The sequence below is a fragment of the Kwoniella shivajii genome, chromosome 10 (assembly GCF_035658355.1).
Source record: "Kwoniella shivajii chromosome 10, complete sequence".
Classification (NCBI taxonomy): domain Eukaryota; kingdom Fungi; phylum Basidiomycota; class Tremellomycetes; order Tremellales; family Cryptococcaceae; genus Kwoniella; species Kwoniella shivajii.
Window position 1 is genome coordinate 485,699 of NC_085917.1, and position 17,614 is coordinate 503,312.

Genomic DNA, 17,614 nt, shown 5'->3' on the forward strand with positions numbered 1-17,614 from the left:
GTGAATATCATCAAACATCTTTCATTCACTTTGATCTTCGTGACAATCTCCAAGACACTTCATCTCGTTTCGTTCAGATTATCTGCAGCTTCCGACCGCGCCTCACAGTCGGCTGCTACCACGTAAAAGAGAGATACATAGAAGCGATGACTCTCACAATTGATACTCAGCCTGAAGCTGGACCGTCATCATCATCCTCACCATCTTCTTTGGCACCCGGTCCATCTCCATATCATGAATCATCCCAATTCCGACATTGGCGGTACTCCCCTTCGTCTCTCAAAACTATCAGAGAAGAGCTGAATGCCAAATCTGTGGAAGTCGTAGCGAAGAATACGGAAATGGAAAAAGTGAGTTCCATTACGACTTGTCTCCATATATATATATTTGCGATATATGGAGTATGATCGAATGAGAAACGAGTTTATCGGACTGACTCGTTTGAAATGATATAGGAAGCTCAAATATCATTAGGACATTCATACACCGATCCACCATCACCAACAGCTTATCTGACTGTATCGGATGAACTTTTGTTACTTCGCTTTTACTGTTCACAAATATCAAAGATATGTAGACATGGATTTGGTTTGCCTGAAGTTGTAGAATCTACTGCTATAAGCTACCTGAAGAGGTTCTATCTGAAAAATAGTGTTATGGAATGGCATCCTAAAAACATTATGTGAGTCTTTGAGTCATCCTTTCTTCCTCTCTTTTCTATCGTCTCCCAATACTCTCCACCAGAGTTCGCAAACACACGCTGATCGAACAGTATACTTGACCGCATTCCTATTCAGGCCGACATGCTTATTCTTAGCTGCCAAAACGACGAATTACCCCGTGTTGATCGATCAATTCATATCTAAATTCTCAAAATTATCTCCCGACGATATACTAGATACAGAGTTCCTAGTCGCTCAATCCCTAGGATTCGAATTTTGGGTTCGGGGCGCAGAAAAGTCTTTGAGAGGTTGGAGTTTGGATTTACAAGTGCGTTCATATCACAATTACACTGGATTGCATACCACCAGGAAAAAACCCAAGCTGATGTCCTACATTAACAGAATCAACCTAATCCACCATTGGATGTGATTCAAAAATCATTAAATGAAGCTTTGGGGTATCATTCAACCTCCTTATTCACTGATTCGGAATTCATCTATACACCTTCACAAATTGGTCTGGCATGCTGGCATTTATCTAACAAAACCCTGATAGAAGATTTCCTAGATTATCGGTATTCATCTTTCGTTCCATCGAATGATCCGAGCGACGAAGCTCGGGAAAGAGGAAGTGGCGCACAAAACGACGGAGAAGGAGACGAGGATGTCAGAGTAGATGGCGAAGAGAAAGATCACCTGAGAACATTGCCGTATGGGTTGGAGAAAGAAAGATTATTGGCCATTCTGGAAGAGATCGAAACGTTGGTTTCGCACGGTAAGGAAGAAATCGATTTGAAAAAGGTCAAGACAATCGACAAAAGACTAAAGAGTTGTACCAATCCCGAAAAGATACCTGGAACAGCTTTGTAAGTCGCACCCACGTCATCTTTATGAACTCTCCTTTATGACCTTTCCCAGCTATTCTTCTCGCAGTGTTTTCATGAGTGTGCTAACCGGTTGTTCTTTTCCAGATACGTGAAACGCAAAAGGGAGAAGGATACAGCTGAGGCAGCATCAAAAGCAGCCAAGACCGCCAAAGCTTCTGCCGCAGCTGCAGATCGGGAATCTGTATTTGGGGAAGTCATCTCTGTGTCTTCCAAGTCACCTGCTTTGGGAGAAAGAAAACCCCTCTCTCCCAGAGTAACGTTAAATGGCGTTACTGTCACGGCTGGGATAACCCAGCCTGGAGGGGCTGAAGTAGCTCTGGAAGATGAAGGAATGGGCGTCAAGGATGAAAATGGTATTGTCATGGGCGGAAAAGGTCTTATAGATGTCGGTCTACCGTTGTCGAAAGACATATGATGAGTTTGGATATTCATATATTCACAATTTTCTGCATGATGATTTGAAAGCATGACATAGGGTATACAACAATTAAGCTCTTTTCCTGATGATATTATCTCATACTAATCACAGATAGACTGATTCCAATGATTTTCTCCATTGCTTGAAAATGAAAGTCGTGCTTGGAGACTTGTCAGATGATGTGCGAGACATAATATGCACTTAGGCTCGGAACACTCTCTTTAACTCGATTCCACCGCAAATTCAACATTGATCTGGCCCCAGGGTTCTTCTTGGCTAAGCGAGAGGATCCTTTTGGTAGCGAGAGTAAGGCAATCATACTGGATTTAAGTCAATATCTGCAATCGTATGACAGATACATCTGCTCAACTTACGAAGGCAAGTGCTGCGACATGCTTCTTGCAGTCTAAGGGAGCGAGATCTTCGAAATCCAACTCCTCGAGTGACATGGTCAGCATTTTTCTTTCGACATAACTTGATACAATAATCAGCTATACGTATATAACGGGACCGGCGCTTCACCCACGTCAAAAAGTCGCGACACTGTTTTTCCAGAGTAGCAAGCATCTCTGGTCTGAAGGCTTGAGGCAGATTATTGAGTCTGGCTTGCTGAGATGAAGCCAGCGATTCCAGTTGTAATTCATCCTCGTGGATTGGTACTACACGGACTCGGTCAGCACATAGGAGGGCAGATGTCGACACTCACGATCAAGATCGTCGCCAAAAGCGAGAAGAAGAGGATCGTCGTCCGCTCTGTTACTGATCAGTGACGATGATCGATAACGACCTTGCCGATGGGATTCTGGACCTGTCCAAGAGCCAGGATTGCTTCTGGATCGGAGTCTGTACGGCTAAGTTCAGCTAATTAGATCTCCCTCAGTACACACCAATGAATCACCTTGCTTCTTGAGGTGTCATTACGCTCAACCGAAGGCTGCCAGGAGAATCACTCATGTCTTGAAGATTGGCAAATCCTGGAGTAGTGCTTCGGGGTCTCTCTTCCCACTTCGTGAGACATAAGCAAGGGCCCACCAGGGAACATGCCTGACACTTACTGGCAGTGGCCCTTGTTGGCTGCCCTGACTGGCTCGTCGAGCGTATTCGGGGTCAATAGACTACCGAGACTTAGAATAAACCGGAAGCACTGAAAGGTGTGACATACAGGAAAACTACTCACAGCCCTGCCTACACTGCCTTGTCTTCCACTGGTACTAACTTCTTGTATTGGTACTTCGAAGTCTTGGAAGACCTAATCTCGAGGTATCAGCGCAAGATCGAAGTCTATATACGACGGAAACTTACATCTTGATAAGTGGACTAAAGTTTGTATCAGTGGTGTGCCATCAGCTTCTGTTGGAGGAAAACGCACCTCCATCCCCTGCAAGCCCAATCCTCCATCTCCACCCCCCGATATATCCCATTCCCCATCTTCGGGCTTCTCTGCCTCGTTCTCTTCGCCAACATGAATTCCCTCGTTACCTTGACGCTGGGCAGCAACATCAAGCTCCCATTTGAACTTGTCGATCTTCGTCAAACCGGAAAAGAACATGTTCATGTCAGAATCGAAGACTATCATTCGACCAGCATCAGTTAGATTCCACTGACTGACGTGATTCATAGCTAGATCAGACCATACATTCTAAACCACCTGCACCATCGACGAGAAGTGTCGCTCTCGCAGTCATGTCTTTCTCTCTTGTTTTAGCATCAGCCAGAGATCTCTCTCTAATCATGTCTTCTCGATATCTTCTTCGGGCATCTCTATCCTCCTCGTGATCGAGTTCTTGAGTCTTTTGTAGCACAGTTCAGCGCGATGGGCCTATATTGAACTACGCTGCACTCACATCGTCAAAGGTGACCTTCCTGATCCTTTTGGTCTTCCTCTTGACGGGTCCAAGCTCTTGTTCGACATCCTCAACAGAGCCAGCTTGGCTACCTTCTCCATATTCTCGGCTCTTCATAGCACTTTCAAGGGGCAATCCTGAACCTTGATTGGAAGGTGTCTGTACAACACCTGGTGCGAAACTACCTTGACGAGACGGGGGCACGAGGTCTCTGCTGAACGTATTAACAGCACTCTATGTGAATGAAGCAGACAGACGACTCACCCCGCGTCAATCATTATTTCCAGATCACCTCCATCTGTAGGAAGCTCGAAACCCCTCCCGGAAGGGCCTGAGAAACTGTCATTTCCAGTTCCTCCGTCAAAGTCATCCAGATTCAACTCAAGGTCGAGCGGTTCAATGGGAACATCCATACCAGCATACATAGCACCTCCAGTCGACTCGGAAGGATGATGAACAGAGTGACGAATTTTGGTGTTCGAAGTGTAAGCACCGATAGCTGGAGATGATGTGACTATTGGATTCTGAAGGCATTAGTTACGCAAATGGGGGTGCGCCCCGGCATGCACCTACGCTTCTTTCTTTTGCTGCCTCGTCCCATTTCTGAACCGATGTCGTCACCGTCTTCTTCTTCGTCATCGCTGTCCTCCTCGTCAGAAACGTCAATCGAAGCAGATTGTGAAGATAGCATCGAAGAAGACCTCCTCTTTCGACCTTGACTGAAGGGATTGTTCCAGTCCTGCATGATGTGTAATGATCAGTCTAGATTCGCGTTCGACCAGCTTTCAAGTAACGCACGATGTGATGAAAATGAAGTTCTAAACCCATCTCTGCGTATGGGCTCGATTCGGCAAACGTGATCTGGTCGTACCTTTATGAAGTATAGTCTGTCAGGAGTGGAAAGAGACATGGCACTAGAAGGTGATCAAAAACCAGCTTACTTGCTCTTGCCACCGCCGGGTATGTCAAAGCTTTTAGTTCCAGCGGTACCTGTACCACTGGTGTTGAAGTCGGTGGCAATAGATCGACGAAGGTTGGAGTGAAAGTTAGTCACATCCTGAATAGTATCATCAGCAACCGGACAAGCTATTGAAATCGATGTATGTAGCTCATCATGCAGGAAATGTCTCATCTCAGCCGTTGTTTGCGACGAAAAGCAAATCAACAATCTCACAGAATAGAAGATGTCATAATTTTGATTATATACCCTGTTTCAAGATTCAGCTTCATGTTCATCACTGAAACAGAAATAGTTTGATTACCTTGCTACTCCTACCAGAAGAGCTCCACTCAATCGTAAGGCCATAGGCTCAGGAGGCTCCGCGATCAGGTCGCACGTTTTCGCCAGATTGATGGCTGTAAGTTGTTTTCGAGTAATTTTCTTATTCCTCGGACCGAGTGTAGCTGCAAGCCTACGAAGGAGGATGGGAGGACTGTTAGTAGTTTAAGAGACTCAGGAGGATTCAATGGCATACCAGATGATACCGAAACTGCCAGGAAGGAAGAAGAAGTAAGAAAATGATAAATCTCTCGTCAGCTTTTGCTCCTCAATCGCGATGCCACACCTCCGCCACATAACAAGTATTAGAACTCACGAGCCTTTCTTACTCGTTAGAAGTTCGTCTGAGAAAAACATCTCGAGGGACTATAGTGAGAGTTAAAAACAATCACGAGAACAGGTTGAAAGAATACAAAGAAGGAAGAAGATGATCATTGTTATATACATGTAATCATTCGCAGTGTATCATTTCATACCCACCTTGTATGTTCATCAATCTCTAACACGCGGTTTGCAAACACCATCACGTGGCTCCGAGATTATTATGTAATCAAAAGTGCTCTCCTTTCAATGGTCACGAATCCCATAAAACTAACATGATTATCAACAACAAAAGATGCATTCATTCGTTCATTCAATTTGGTCAACTCTCTTGTCTTTGTACGTTCCCTTCTCTGTATCATTTTGTAGCAAACAAGCTATACTTCGTCTCGGGAATCACCATTTCTCGAATCACTCTCAAACTTATGGCACCAATTACACCCGCCGAAAGGCAAAAGATATTGTTACAGCAAGAAATAGCAAAACTTTCAGGTCAGTCATCACTGTCTATCGTCCGCCTACCAACAAAGCTTGGGAATGACTTTTTGCCTTTACCCGTAGGAGCTATATCCCGTCATTCATCTTCAACGACCCCATCATCATCATATCATCCTTATCGCGGTAGACCAGCCGCGAGAGGATATCCAATAGCCCGTGGAAGAGGTTCAGGTAGAGGTAGAGGAAGAGGTGCCTCATACGCTCTCGATCTTCGCTCAATCAATAAGCAGAGTTCCTCCGCTGAGCCTTCCAGACCTTCGAGTTCAGCTTCCACATATGCTGCTCCCACTCAAGAAGAGAAGGAAGCTGGGGAAGTCGATCCTTCGCCACCTTCCTCAGAACCTCCTGTTGCCGGCCCAAGTGGAGCTTCAGCTGCCTGGGTTATAGGCAAAGGTAAGAGTGGTAATATGAGCTTAATGACCGCCGAGAAAAGGTAAGCTACAGCATTATTCAGCCATGGAGTTTACTACTAATTAGCTGAAATCGGTAAATCATGGTATAGTGCACGACTGCAGACTCAAAGACGGAACAAACCCAAACTTCCCCCTCAAATACAAATGCTCAACTCCCTTGCAACATCATCGGGGGACAAAAGGGTAGTGATAGATGGAGTGATCTTCCAATTCGAACAAGATGGTAAGAAACTCACCCGAATAGGAGGTGGGTGCATCTTTTATTTGTATTAGACAGCAGCAGGGCGAAGATCACTTATATTATCACCTTTGTAGAAGCACCGTCATCGCCTTCAGGTTCTCGTACCCCCACGAGAAAAAGCTTGAACTTTGGCGGAGAGAAATATAGAAGAACCAGCAGAGGTAACCTAATACTCAAACGGAACGGGTAAGAGGGTTCCTACCTTTGATCGGATTGGAACTCATAAAGTTCTTTGTCTTTCTCGATTCCTAGGTCATCCAGCAAAAGCAAACAGCTATGTCGGTATTTCACCAAGACCGGTGCGTTCAAGATCAACATTGGAGATACAACTGACATCTCCACGTTTCCTTTTCCCCTCGTCTCATTATATGAACCCGTCATCTGCGTATACCGTTTCTATTTGTCACACTCGAATATACTAACGCACTGTACTGATAACAACAAAAATCACTACAATGATATTCACAGGTCGATGCAATTTCGGTCTAACTTGTCCTCACATACACGATCCTTCCAAAGTATCTATATGTTCTCGTTTCCTTCGAGGAGCATGTACTCTCGGATCGTCATGCCCACTGTCTCATGTACCGTCAACACACAATACACCTTCCTGCGTACGATTCCAAGCCACATCAACATGCTTCAAACCCAATTGTCTATATCCTCACGTTAAAGTATCTTCTGATGCTCCTGTATGTGAGGACTTCGCTAGAATAGGATGGTGCGACAAGTCTCCTGGAACATGTGAAAATCTGCATGTTTGGGAGTGCCAAGAGTTCCGCGAAAAAGGAACTTGTAGTAGAAATGGTAAATGTGGATTGAGACATGTAGTCCGAGCTGAAAAAAATAGATCTGAAATCGTAGAGGAACAAGAAACAAAGGAAGTGGATATGGATAAGATAGGTGAAGGAGGATTTGAAGAACAAGACAGCTTCATTGAATTCGATCAAGGAAGCCCAGGAATCATATCCGACGGGGAAGGTGAAGGGGAGAAGGAGGTGGATGTAGAAGGTGAGGAGGAGGAGGAAGGAGTGACTAGTAGCGAAAGCGAAAGCGAAGAAGAAGAAGAAGATGATGATGATGGTGATGACGGAGAAGAGGGAGACGAGGGGCAGGAAGATAGTGATGACCACGAGGAGAGCGGTTCCGAAGACAGTTCGGAAGATAGTGAAACTGTTGCTATCAATGATGGTAAGCATATCAACCCTTCATTGTCCTCTGCTCATCTTCCGTCCGATATGATGGACACGGACGAAGTAGATGAAGATGCTGTTCTCGATGTTGTCTTCTGATCACTTCAACCTTGTCATGTAATTTACCTGAACGTCCTTTTGTAAATCTTTTATTTTGTACGGTTTCGTGATACCTCTTTTCAAGAATAACGTTCGACAAGTAAAGCATAAAAATATGATGAAGAAATCACATATTCATGAAATAATGAACCATGCATATAATAAAGATGTGATAATCTTTTCTATTGATTTTTGATTGATTCCTACTGTCGTACATATGATTGAAATAACTTTACACTATATTCCCCGTTTTTGTTTTATTTCTTATTGCTGACTCTGACAGCGATCTTAATCTCTTCTACCTGGTACCCAACCTAAATCGGCATCTTGTCTACCTGAGGGCGCCCAACCACCTGGACCGTCATCTGCAGATTTCGCTCCTCCACCTCCTGGTACCCAGCCCAATGCTCCGTCCTCGGTCGCTCCAGCTCCGTTCTCTTGCTTCTTCCTCCTTGACATACGTTGAGAAGCGTTGAGTGAGGTGACGAGTGATTTGGTAGGATGACAAAGGTGCATGAAATTACAGAAACTGTGGTGGTAATGGAAGTAAGTATCAGTATACTAACTCCTTCAAGGTCCAATTCAAGAAACGGTGGATATTTCGGGAAGTTCGACAGCCGAGGAGGAGGAAATTGAATGAATAGACCAGTAAACTCACCCTTCACGTTTACATTCACCCATTTCATTTTGTCTACAGCAACTCTCTCTAAAATCCGTTACTGGACTTAATTCAGAATGTAATGGTCTCATGGCATACCATCTATCGTTTAAAGCTTGTACTGCTTTGGCAGCTTCTGCTTCCCATTCATATCTAGCGTAAACGTTTCCTAATAAATGATCTCCGACATTATCACAGACGTGCATTTCTAGTAAATGTCCATATTTCGCCAGTTCTCTATGCAGAGTCAGAAAAAGATATGATAGATCAGCTACAGTCTACAGTACTTTTACACAAGATATACGATATGAATCATGAATTTCGATTACAATCAACTCACATATAGAAATCCTCGTAGAATCTATCAAAATCAGCTTGTAATTGTTCAGGTGTCAGATGTTGTCCTTCCGGTGTGTGACCTGGGTTATTGTATACATTTGGTAATAAGATAGTCTGTGAGAATTGGGGTTTGATGTGTTTCCTATGATGACAAATCCACATACCACAAGATTAGTTTGTACGTCTTCCTCTTCCTCTCTCTCTCACCATATTGTACGATAGAAATTAAGCTTACCTTGAACATCTATCACCATGTCTACAAGCTCCTATTTTCAGGTAGAAAGAGCAGTTCACTCGATCTTGTTCCGTACCGCTGGAAAACGAACATTGTTTTAGTCATCTGATTGACAACGGCTAGAACATGAGGAAGGTTGTGACTTACAAGATATTGGCTAAATGCGATGCCATTTTTTTGGTGCTCCTTTGTGATTGTTTTTCCTGATAGGTATCAAGCTTTTGAGTGATCTTTCAGGTCGGTCCTGATGGTCCGCTTGTTGAGGCGGATGAGGGAGCCTATCAGTTAGGTATGACTGTTTTGTTGGGTGTTGGGAACGAAAGAAGCTGAATAAACTTGTTGTTTGTCGTCTTTTATATATTATTTAGTTGATTGTTTTTGATTGATGTATGGTGGCAAAATAACGGACAGGTGCCACGTTGCTTAGTCATGTTTAAATCACCGAATATTCCCGAACATGCCACTATGTCACACACTGTGTTAACAGACGTCATTGTGAGAAGGGTAGATGATGCTCAACTGTCTATTATTGTTATTATTGATCATATCTTCAACCTATCCACCAGAGTTCAACTCAGCAGAGTAACAGGTATATCACGGACATCATGGGAAAATCACAAGCAGAAGACTACCTATCCAAAGCAGAAAAGAAATCGTCTTCTTCAGTGGGATGGTTTGGAAGCTCAAGTTCAAAATGGGAAGAGGCTGGTGATCTCTTCGCTCAAGCTGCCAATGCATTTAAAGTAGAGAAGAAATGGAGAGAATCAGGTCAAGCTTTCGAAAGGTCAGCTTGGATACCATCTCTTATCACTGACCGGCACGAATTGCTAAACGATATGGTTATGACACTGGACTGACATTCTTGTCGTTTCAATAGAGAAGCAGCATGTCGACAACAAGCAAATGAGGCTAATGACGCTATGAACGCTTTCCATAACGCTGCAAAGAGTTATAAGAAGTCTGATCCAGAACGTACGTGGACTCAGCGATGCTACAGACTATACGTCTGCGATCTTTTACCTATTATCTAATTGATGTCCTCCATTATAGTCGCCGTTACCGCCCTTCATAACTGTATTAAACTCCTGGTGCAATCAGGTCATTTCAGACAAGCAGCGGATAGGGAGAAAGAGGTAAGCTGTGTAGTTCTTTCTAGTTGAAACTACAGCCTATATTGAATGCTTGAGCTCTTAACATAGATTGCCGGAATATACGCTCAAGATGGATTAGATATTGCTAAAGCGAGAGATAGCTTTGTCAGAGCAGGAGATTGGTACAAGCAAGAAGATGCTAATGCGTGAGTAATCGTCTACCTGTCCTGCTCTCAGCTCTTATCATTGACGACCACTCGTCCACTACCCAAATCATGTAGCACCGCAAATCAATGTTATCAACAAGCAGCTGAACTTTCAGCCGATTTACAAGATTATCAAAGATCAATGGAATTATATCAAACTGTAGCAGATTGGTCTCTGACAAGTGCTTTGACGAAATACTCTGTCAAAGAATATTGGCTTCGTGCGGCTTTATGTTCAATGGCTATGGGTGTGAGTACATATTGCTATTAGCTAGACGAAAATCGGGACAAGCAGCTGATAGGATGCGTGTCTTGTATTCTTCAAGGACCTCGTAACGACTGGAAGATTGCTTGAGACTTTTTCAACAAAAGACGTCACTTTCCCTTCCACGAGAGAAGCTAAATTCGCTCATGAGTTGATGGAAGCTTGTGAACAAGCAGACGTTGAAAGATATACAGCGGCTGTCTATCAATATGATCAGGTAACAAAATTGGATAACTGGAAAACTGGCGTTTTATTGAGAATCAAGAAAGCTTTAGAAGAAGATGAAGGTGGATTGACATAATCATCGTCATTTCGAACTGTCAGTGGAATAGGTACAAGTTGATATACAGAAGATATCAACGTCAAGAACGGATAAGATGGTGTTTATATACGGTTTCGTCTGATATCATTATAGTGTGTTGTACTGATGTCATTAGTAGAATATGTCGATGCAGCGTTTTAGATTGCTTCTTACTTATTAGCGATTCAGCGTGAGTCACGCGAGAATCTCTCCTTGTGTTTCCATATTCTGGGAGACGGTCAGAAAGGATGCATCGGATACGATCGTCTATACTATTGTTTTTCCTCCGCTTTTACAGCTGCTTCGACATCTGCACCTGCATTCCCTCCTCCTACAGCTTTCACCTCTCCTTCTCCTGCTCCTGTAGCAGCTCCTTCCTCTTCGCTCAACGCTTTGACTAATTGTTGAGCAGCATCGTGAATTCTTTTCTCATCGACAACTTGGTCTTTATTGTTGTTAATGTTACTATTGATTTCTTCTTCTTTTTGGCCAAAACCTAATTCGACGAATTCATGAATATAGGCTTTCATACCTACACCTGGTAAACCATTTTGTCTCAGGTATCTCAACCATAAATCGATCATTTCCTTGTTCGTATCAAACACTTTGACAGCTCTTTTATATGTTATTCTTTCGAAATTTTCTTGAGCTTTCTTCTTGACGAAAGGTGATTTCAATACTGTATATAATGATTTTTCTTTTGGTAAAAAAGCGGGTAGAGAAGTAGGTATTTTCAATGAATGTGCTGAATGCACTGCGAATTGAGTTGTTAGATCCAGGTTGTATGATTGATACGATTGTAAATGCAGTGTTGCGACGTGTACTCCGTGAGGAGGTTGGTGGGGTTCAACTTTTGGGAATGAAAGGAATTTATTGATTTTGCTTAATGGTACTGGAAGTCCAGTCCCGGAATCTTCGTCGGAAGTGGATGTCGTTGAAGATGATACAGGGGCTGATGCCATTCGTGATGCTGATGATGCACTATGGTGTTCATTGTTCTGTCAGATATTTCCAAGCGACTATGAACCTATCTTGTGCCAGAAAAGACAAGCGCTCACCTCAGATAGCGAGAAGAAGAAGCGACAGCGTTAGACAAAGTCGGTCTTGTTAATAATGCCAAGGCTGATCGAGCCGAAGGAATGGACATTCTGTGCAATTAAGTGATCGGGTGTATTGATGTACAGAGCTTCAACAAAAGCGGTGACTAATAGGCAGTATATGATTCGTGATAAGATAGATGCCAAACTAGCAAGATGACTCAAAGATATATCATGGTCGATGCAATAAGAAGGGAACGATTTCGAGGAAACCCGGAACTAGTTTTGTAAGATCACGTGATCAATCCTTAGGAACATGATATATATATTATATAGTTATACATCGATGACGATCTTATAGTAGTCCTCTTGACAACCATCATCTATCTTCTCATTCACTTCAATGCAAAGATCGATCACTCTCATACGTCCAGCTCCTCTATCAATTCTCAATTTTCGACCACGTATCCATATCCCAGTTCGATCATACGCAAAACGCAAACCGACAATGTCCGAATCAATGTCACTTGAATACGCTCCCGATCGAGCCGAAGAGCTGAAAGAGAATATCGAATCTGTACAAGCTGAAATTGATCAAGCTGCATCAGGTAGCGGATCAAAAGTGAGTCTTAGCTATTGTTTCATACACCATCACTCGGAACTTGTACTTACTGATGTTATATTGATCAGCCTCAACTAGTCGCTATATCCAAAATCAAACCTGCGTCAGATATCAAAGCTTTGTACGATGCCGGATATAGACATTTCGGAGAGAACTATATTCAGGAAATGGTAGACAAAGCTGCTGTAGTGGGTTATTTCGCTCAAATCCAGAGAAATCATTCTTCCCAACGGTATAGCTGATATAATAATTGAATGGCCAGCTTCCAGACGATATCAAATGGCATTTCGTAGGCTCACTTCAAAGTAATAAATCAAAACTTGCAGCTTGTGAGTCTAAACTTCCCAGTCATTGGAACAGGATCAAATCAGCTTGATATGATATGTAATACTGACTTTAGTCTTTTCCCTTTAAAACTTGATTTCTAGCTGTACCAAATTTACATGTATTGGAAACGTTATCTTCAATAAAAGTAGCTGATCTACTTCAAAAATCCATACCTGAAGATCGTTCAAACAAATTAAACGTCTACATTCAAATAAACACTTCTAACGAAGAGTCGAAATCCGGTTTACCTTCATTATCCTCTTCCTCTCCAGCAGCAGAAACCGAAAATAACGAGAAAAAAAATGAATTGGTCGATTTAGCTATACATATAATTGAAAAATGTGATAAATTGAACCTATTAGGTTTGATGACTATCGGTTCAATTGATTCAAGTCACGATTCCGCTTCTTCAACGAATCCAGATTTCGAGAATCTTAAATCGACAAGAAAACAATTGTCAAAGATTCTAATCGAGAAAGGTATAAAAAATGCACCTAATGAAGAGGAATTGGAGTTGTCAATGGGGATGAGTGCAGATTTCGTTCAGGCTGTTAAAGAGGGTAGTAACAGCGTCAGAGTGGGTACGAGGATCTTCGGTGAAAGGGCAAAGAAAGTACCAAAGGCAGCGCCTAATTAGTAAATCACACAACTTGTATGTCTGTGAACAGCAAAAAAGAAGACAATCTCATACGCTCATTGATGTATGTCATATTACTGGATCGTATCAATCTCATTTCCACTGATCCGATACAAAAACAGTACAGATTGAGAACATGATCGTACAACGGTCCTACATAACAACCGGCATGAACAATTGCAGCCACTTTTGATGCTATACAACACAGTTTGGAGGCAGTGGATCCGTCCTTGCTGCGTTCAACGAAACGGGAAACCACCTTGAGCCTGGTACATGGATATCAGTAAAAAACCCTCTCTCCTCCAAAGTGACAAACTCACCTCTCCTGGACCGACTTGCATCCAAAAGTCATCTAGATCTAAACCGGCCATTTGAGCCATATCATTTCCCTCACCACCATTTGCATTATTGTTATCTTGCCAATCGTTACCTGAACCAACAAACCCAAACCAATTATCTACCGTACCAAATCCAGTCGTCAAGTCAAAATTCATTTCCGGTACAGGAACGAAACCGGTCGAGTTCAATCCTTGAGTGATCCCCACATCCACTAGAGGTTGTTCATGAGCTGCAATAAAGGAAGGGTCTAATGATGTCATGTATGCGATTGATGATGGTGTGTAGGGTGTATTTGGCATCGGTCCAGGTGTGTTTGGATATGGAAAGACGACAGGTTGATTACGATGCTCATACGAGATTGAACTTTGCCAATTACTTGCTCTGTTATATTCACCACTGACATTGCCAGCACCACTTGGAAAACCCATTTCACCGGAATAGCCAGATGGCTGATGGGTTGATCCTGACGTGATGCCCAGATCAGACACTCTCGATGCGTATGCATCGCTCCCATCCCAGTTATTGCCAGCCTCAGGTCTTCTTGGTTGGCGATGAATTGGAGGCAATGGTACAGTGGATCCACCTGTCGGGCTGCGCGTGTTGGCCTGCAGAATTCATTCATTTTTAAATTAAGAGTTAGAACATAGACTCATAACAAATGACCTAATAGGGGAAATAGACTAACGGCATCGGAAAGACCAGCAAGCTTTCTTCGTAAACTCTGCAATTGCCTACCATACCTCACCGTTGGATGATCGCTGTCACTCGAGCAATTTTCCAGACATTCGCAGAGCTCATCAACCAGGTCAAGGGTCCTGGGTAGCCAATTGGTGTCAGTAAATAAGGCAAAATCAAAACCGTTTACTTACTTCTTATGATCTCCCCGAAGCATAGCGCCGGAGTACAACGCCTTCAACAACACTATAGCCGCATAGGTGAACCAGAGCAGGTACCTAGTAGGCAGATAAGGCAACGCTCCACCTGGATAAAGCTTATTTACGCATATATGCAGGATTTCTCGGGCGGCATCACACATGTGAAAGATGTATCTTGCATCGGGAGACTGAGCGGCACCACGAGGGAAAAGACTGAGTCTGGGTCTAGCAGTAGGCGTGTGGTCATCTTTCGCTTGTTGAGATTGCTGAAGAATTCGGTATTCCTTTTCAGCTCGCATCGTAGCCCGTTCAACATGAGCTTGCTAATGGGCATTTGACGTTGTCAGTCGTGTGATGGTATTCTCAAGTATCCACTGATTTGGGATGTGAGGATGCTCACGAAACTGAATGCACATATGTACAATTGAACATAGTAGAAGATCGTCCACAAGATATCCGTCAAGGGGAACACTTTCCATTGTTTTTTCCTCCAGAGCACTTTAAATGCATCAAGTGATCTAGCCATCTGGCGAGCAGATAGTCAGCATGAAGTTGTTATCAATGCGATCTTCACTCACTTCATCAAGATACTTGAAGTATTCACCATGCCTGCTGTACCGATCAGCTACGAGTACTCAATGGCAACATCTACTCACATCACAAGTGACCTGGTTCTCGATGCGTTGGGGTAAAGTACATCATGAGCGTTACTCATGAGTTGAGTCAATTCGAGATACGCCTGTATTAAGCTTGCATAATCATCCTGAGGATGGTCTTCTTCATCTCCTATCTCACTCAAGAAAGGAAAATTGCCGTGCCCAGCCGCTGGTCCAGTTTGGGCTGACGATGAGTAGCCTTGAAAGCAGACCGCTGCTCCTCGTGCCCAGAAGCCTTTGCCCAAACGTATGGATATACTGGGGTAGATGAGGGAGTCAGTCTTGTTCCGCCTGGTCAATCGATGTAAAGCTTACTGTCGATCGAAAAGGTAGCAATCTGGAATTGGATGTCAGCGAAGTTTTGCATCAACTTCTGAATTCACTTACAAGTCCACGCCACTTTCGCTCGCTCAATCTCCAACGTGCGTTCTGAATCAGGTAATAACCTCAATGCGATCTTATCCAATCCTAACTCGTAAGCACTTCTAACTGCCAGCCCTATCAATTGCCATGCTTGACGGTTCTCGTCGCCATGGATTTCTTCTCGAGCACCCGCAGCATTCAGCTCCGCTGGACTTGCAAGGGGCGGAGTACGAGGCAGGTTTTCGCTTAAAAGGAGAAGGGACTCGACTAATCCTATAGTCGGAGGTGCACCCAGAGTTTGAACGTCGGTAATCCAGCCCTGCGGGTGAGAAGGAATATCAGATACAGGCTCCATATGCAGAGTTTGACACACACTCACCCTCATTACAGCCCAAGCTTTGTTATGAATTTCTCTTGAAGCAGGCGCAGTATCGACCCTGCTGGCGATGATTATGAAGGCAGTAATCGTATATCGCTCTTTGGAAGCGTAGTATGCCAGATCTTGGGAACATTTCGGAAGAACCGCCGAAGGACATATCGGCTGATTTACTAGTATTTAGCTAATTATATTTCAAAGCGGAATGTGATTGCCCATGCTTGTGAAGTGGAAACAGCTGCTCACGTTTAGATGATGATGGCATCTGAAATAGAGGTTCACCAATCTCAGAGCTTGATCTCCATTCAGTATACCTAATTTGATCAAAGGGTAATCTTCCAAAATTGGAACCTCATCACTTTGTCTCCTTTCGAAAAACTGTTTGAAATTTAACATATCCCCTACTGTAGCTGCATTACCACTTTTTTCATGCATATATGTCTCTTGGTTTCTTCTTCCTCGCCCACCCACCAGGCTTTCTTTGGTAGAAACCTGTCCACTTGCCAAAGCTAAGATCTGCAGGGCGTCTGATTCATTCTGCATATCAGCCACTACTATACTAGAAGGATCCGAGTCATGCAAAGGTGGATTGAGATGCAATCTTCTTCGTTTAGGTGATGGCGTAGAGGTGGATGATTTTTCGGGTACATCGCGTGAAGCTGACGGAGGAACATGATGAGAGAAAGCTGGACGAGCAGAAGGGGGTGTGTGCGTTGAAGTGTTTGTTATTGGAGAAAGATTTGATCCTGTTGATCCGGTATTGGGTCCATGGTATGGATATGAAGGTGAAGGGCGTGATGATGATGATGCTGCTGGGATCTGTGAACCAGGTGGATAAGGATAAGGGAAAGTTTGAGGATAGATTGGTTCGTTAGTTGCCTGAATGTGAGGGTTCACATCATGACTTGAAATATCCTTTTTCACGTCACCGTCAGAGTCGTCCATTGATTCCTTCAAGTCTCGTTTACGATTGTTTCCTCCACGACGAGAAGGAGCAAAAACACATTCTCTTGATTCACGTTTACATCTTGTACAAGGAGGAGAAGACGGTGCGTCGATATCACCCTTTTGAGTCAGAAAGTACCACAAGGTCAGTTCTAAGAGCTGCTAGTCTAACTGGTCAAGAGATGAAGGATTCCACTCACCAGATCACATTTGGCCTTCCTACTTCGACAGTGAAGACTAGCCCATGAAGAACCTCGTCAGTATGAAGCTCTCCTTACTATATGGCCTTTCCCTCGCTGCATGCATTCGATTTTAGAGACAACTTACCAAGCTCTGTAACTCCTTTTGATCTTCTCCGATCTCAGATGTGAGTCTGACGTACTACCGGTAGAATTTCCCATGTCCATGCTGAACGGTCTGATTTTGGGTAATGGAAGGTGCTACGTGAGAGTCAAAAGACCCAGGCCATGTTCGCGTTGAATGTATA

General features: G+C 43.5%; 8 protein-coding genes across 8 annotated transcripts; 4 read left to right on the forward strand and 4 right to left on the reverse strand.

Moving 5' to 3' along the window:
* Window positions 1–146: 146 nt before the first annotated feature.
* Window positions 147–1,964, forward strand: IL334_007070 (uncharacterized protein; the record flags this gene model as incomplete). Its single annotated transcript, XM_062938764.1, has 5 exons — window positions 147–350; window positions 456–682; window positions 798–990; window positions 1,065–1,528; window positions 1,634–1,964. The coding sequence occupies 5 exons, from the start codon at window positions 147–149 to the stop codon at window positions 1,962–1,964; spliced, it is 1,419 nt and encodes a 472-aa protein (XP_062794815.1).
* Window positions 1,965–2,188: 224 nt separating this feature from the next.
* IL334_007071 (uncharacterized protein) lies at window positions 2,189–5,447 on the reverse strand (the record flags this gene model as incomplete). The annotated part of the gene is made up of 19 exons (XM_062938765.1): window positions 2,189–2,287; window positions 2,342–2,441; window positions 2,494–2,626; window positions 2,674–2,810; window positions 2,866–2,972; window positions 3,023–3,082; window positions 3,145–3,216; window positions 3,270–3,284; window positions 3,337–3,536; window positions 3,604–3,757; window positions 3,812–4,022; window positions 4,076–4,325; window positions 4,385–4,550; window positions 4,610–4,682; window positions 4,753–4,868; window positions 4,986–5,019; window positions 5,074–5,223; window positions 5,287–5,301; window positions 5,407–5,447. The coding sequence occupies 19 exons, from the start codon at window positions 5,445–5,447 to the stop codon at window positions 2,189–2,191; spliced, it is 2,133 nt and encodes a 710-aa protein (XP_062794816.1).
* A 389-nt stretch (window positions 5,448–5,836) lies between these two features.
* IL334_007072 (uncharacterized protein) lies at window positions 5,837–7,855 on the forward strand (the record flags this gene model as incomplete). The annotated part of the gene is made up of 6 exons (XM_062938766.1): window positions 5,837–5,903; window positions 5,973–6,342; window positions 6,412–6,569; window positions 6,638–6,749; window positions 6,816–6,862; window positions 7,032–7,855. 6 exons carry the CDS (start codon window positions 5,837–5,839, stop codon window positions 7,853–7,855), a joined length of 1,578 nt encoding a protein of 525 aa, XP_062794817.1.
* Window positions 7,856–8,143: 288 nt separating this feature from the next.
* IL334_007073 (uncharacterized protein) lies at window positions 8,144–9,260 on the reverse strand (the record flags this gene model as incomplete). Its single annotated transcript, XM_062938767.1, has 5 exons — window positions 8,144–8,384; window positions 8,514–8,750; window positions 8,854–8,994; window positions 9,088–9,165; window positions 9,235–9,260. 5 exons carry the CDS (start codon window positions 9,258–9,260, stop codon window positions 8,144–8,146), a joined length of 723 nt encoding a protein of 240 aa, XP_062794818.1.
* Window positions 9,261–9,692: 432 nt separating this feature from the next.
* IL334_007074 (uncharacterized protein) lies at window positions 9,693–10,950 on the forward strand (the record flags this gene model as incomplete). Its single annotated transcript, XM_062938768.1, has 6 exons — window positions 9,693–9,871; window positions 9,965–10,059; window positions 10,138–10,220; window positions 10,287–10,384; window positions 10,460–10,634; window positions 10,711–10,950. 6 exons carry the CDS (start codon window positions 9,693–9,695, stop codon window positions 10,948–10,950), a joined length of 870 nt encoding a protein of 289 aa, XP_062794819.1.
* Window positions 10,951–11,222: 272 nt separating this feature from the next.
* On the reverse strand, window positions 11,223–12,097 carry IL334_007075 (ribosomal protein S10; the record flags this gene model as incomplete). The annotated part of the gene is made up of 2 exons (XM_062938769.1): window positions 11,223–11,931; window positions 12,009–12,097. The coding sequence occupies 2 exons, from the start codon at window positions 12,095–12,097 to the stop codon at window positions 11,223–11,225; spliced, it is 798 nt and encodes a 265-aa protein (XP_062794820.1).
* A 398-nt stretch (window positions 12,098–12,495) lies between these two features.
* Window positions 12,496–13,573, forward strand: IL334_007076 (YggS family pyridoxal phosphate enzyme; the record flags this gene model as incomplete). The annotated part of the gene is made up of 4 exons (XM_062938770.1): window positions 12,496–12,609; window positions 12,678–12,797; window positions 12,872–12,938; window positions 13,038–13,573. The coding sequence occupies 4 exons, from the start codon at window positions 12,496–12,498 to the stop codon at window positions 13,571–13,573; spliced, it is 837 nt and encodes a 278-aa protein (XP_062794821.1).
* A 239-nt stretch (window positions 13,574–13,812) lies between these two features.
* Window positions 13,813–17,534, reverse strand: IL334_007077 (uncharacterized protein; the record flags this gene model as incomplete). The annotated part of the gene is made up of 13 exons (XM_062938771.1): window positions 13,813–13,839; window positions 13,894–14,517; window positions 14,598–14,727; window positions 14,782–15,110; window positions 15,188–15,313; window positions 15,366–15,396; window positions 15,444–15,701; window positions 15,759–15,780; window positions 15,831–16,125; window positions 16,186–16,347; window positions 16,429–17,247; window positions 17,328–17,364; window positions 17,455–17,534. The coding sequence occupies 13 exons, from the start codon at window positions 17,532–17,534 to the stop codon at window positions 13,813–13,815; spliced, it is 2,940 nt and encodes a 979-aa protein (XP_062794822.1).
* Between the last annotated feature and the right edge of the window lie 80 nt (window positions 17,535–17,614).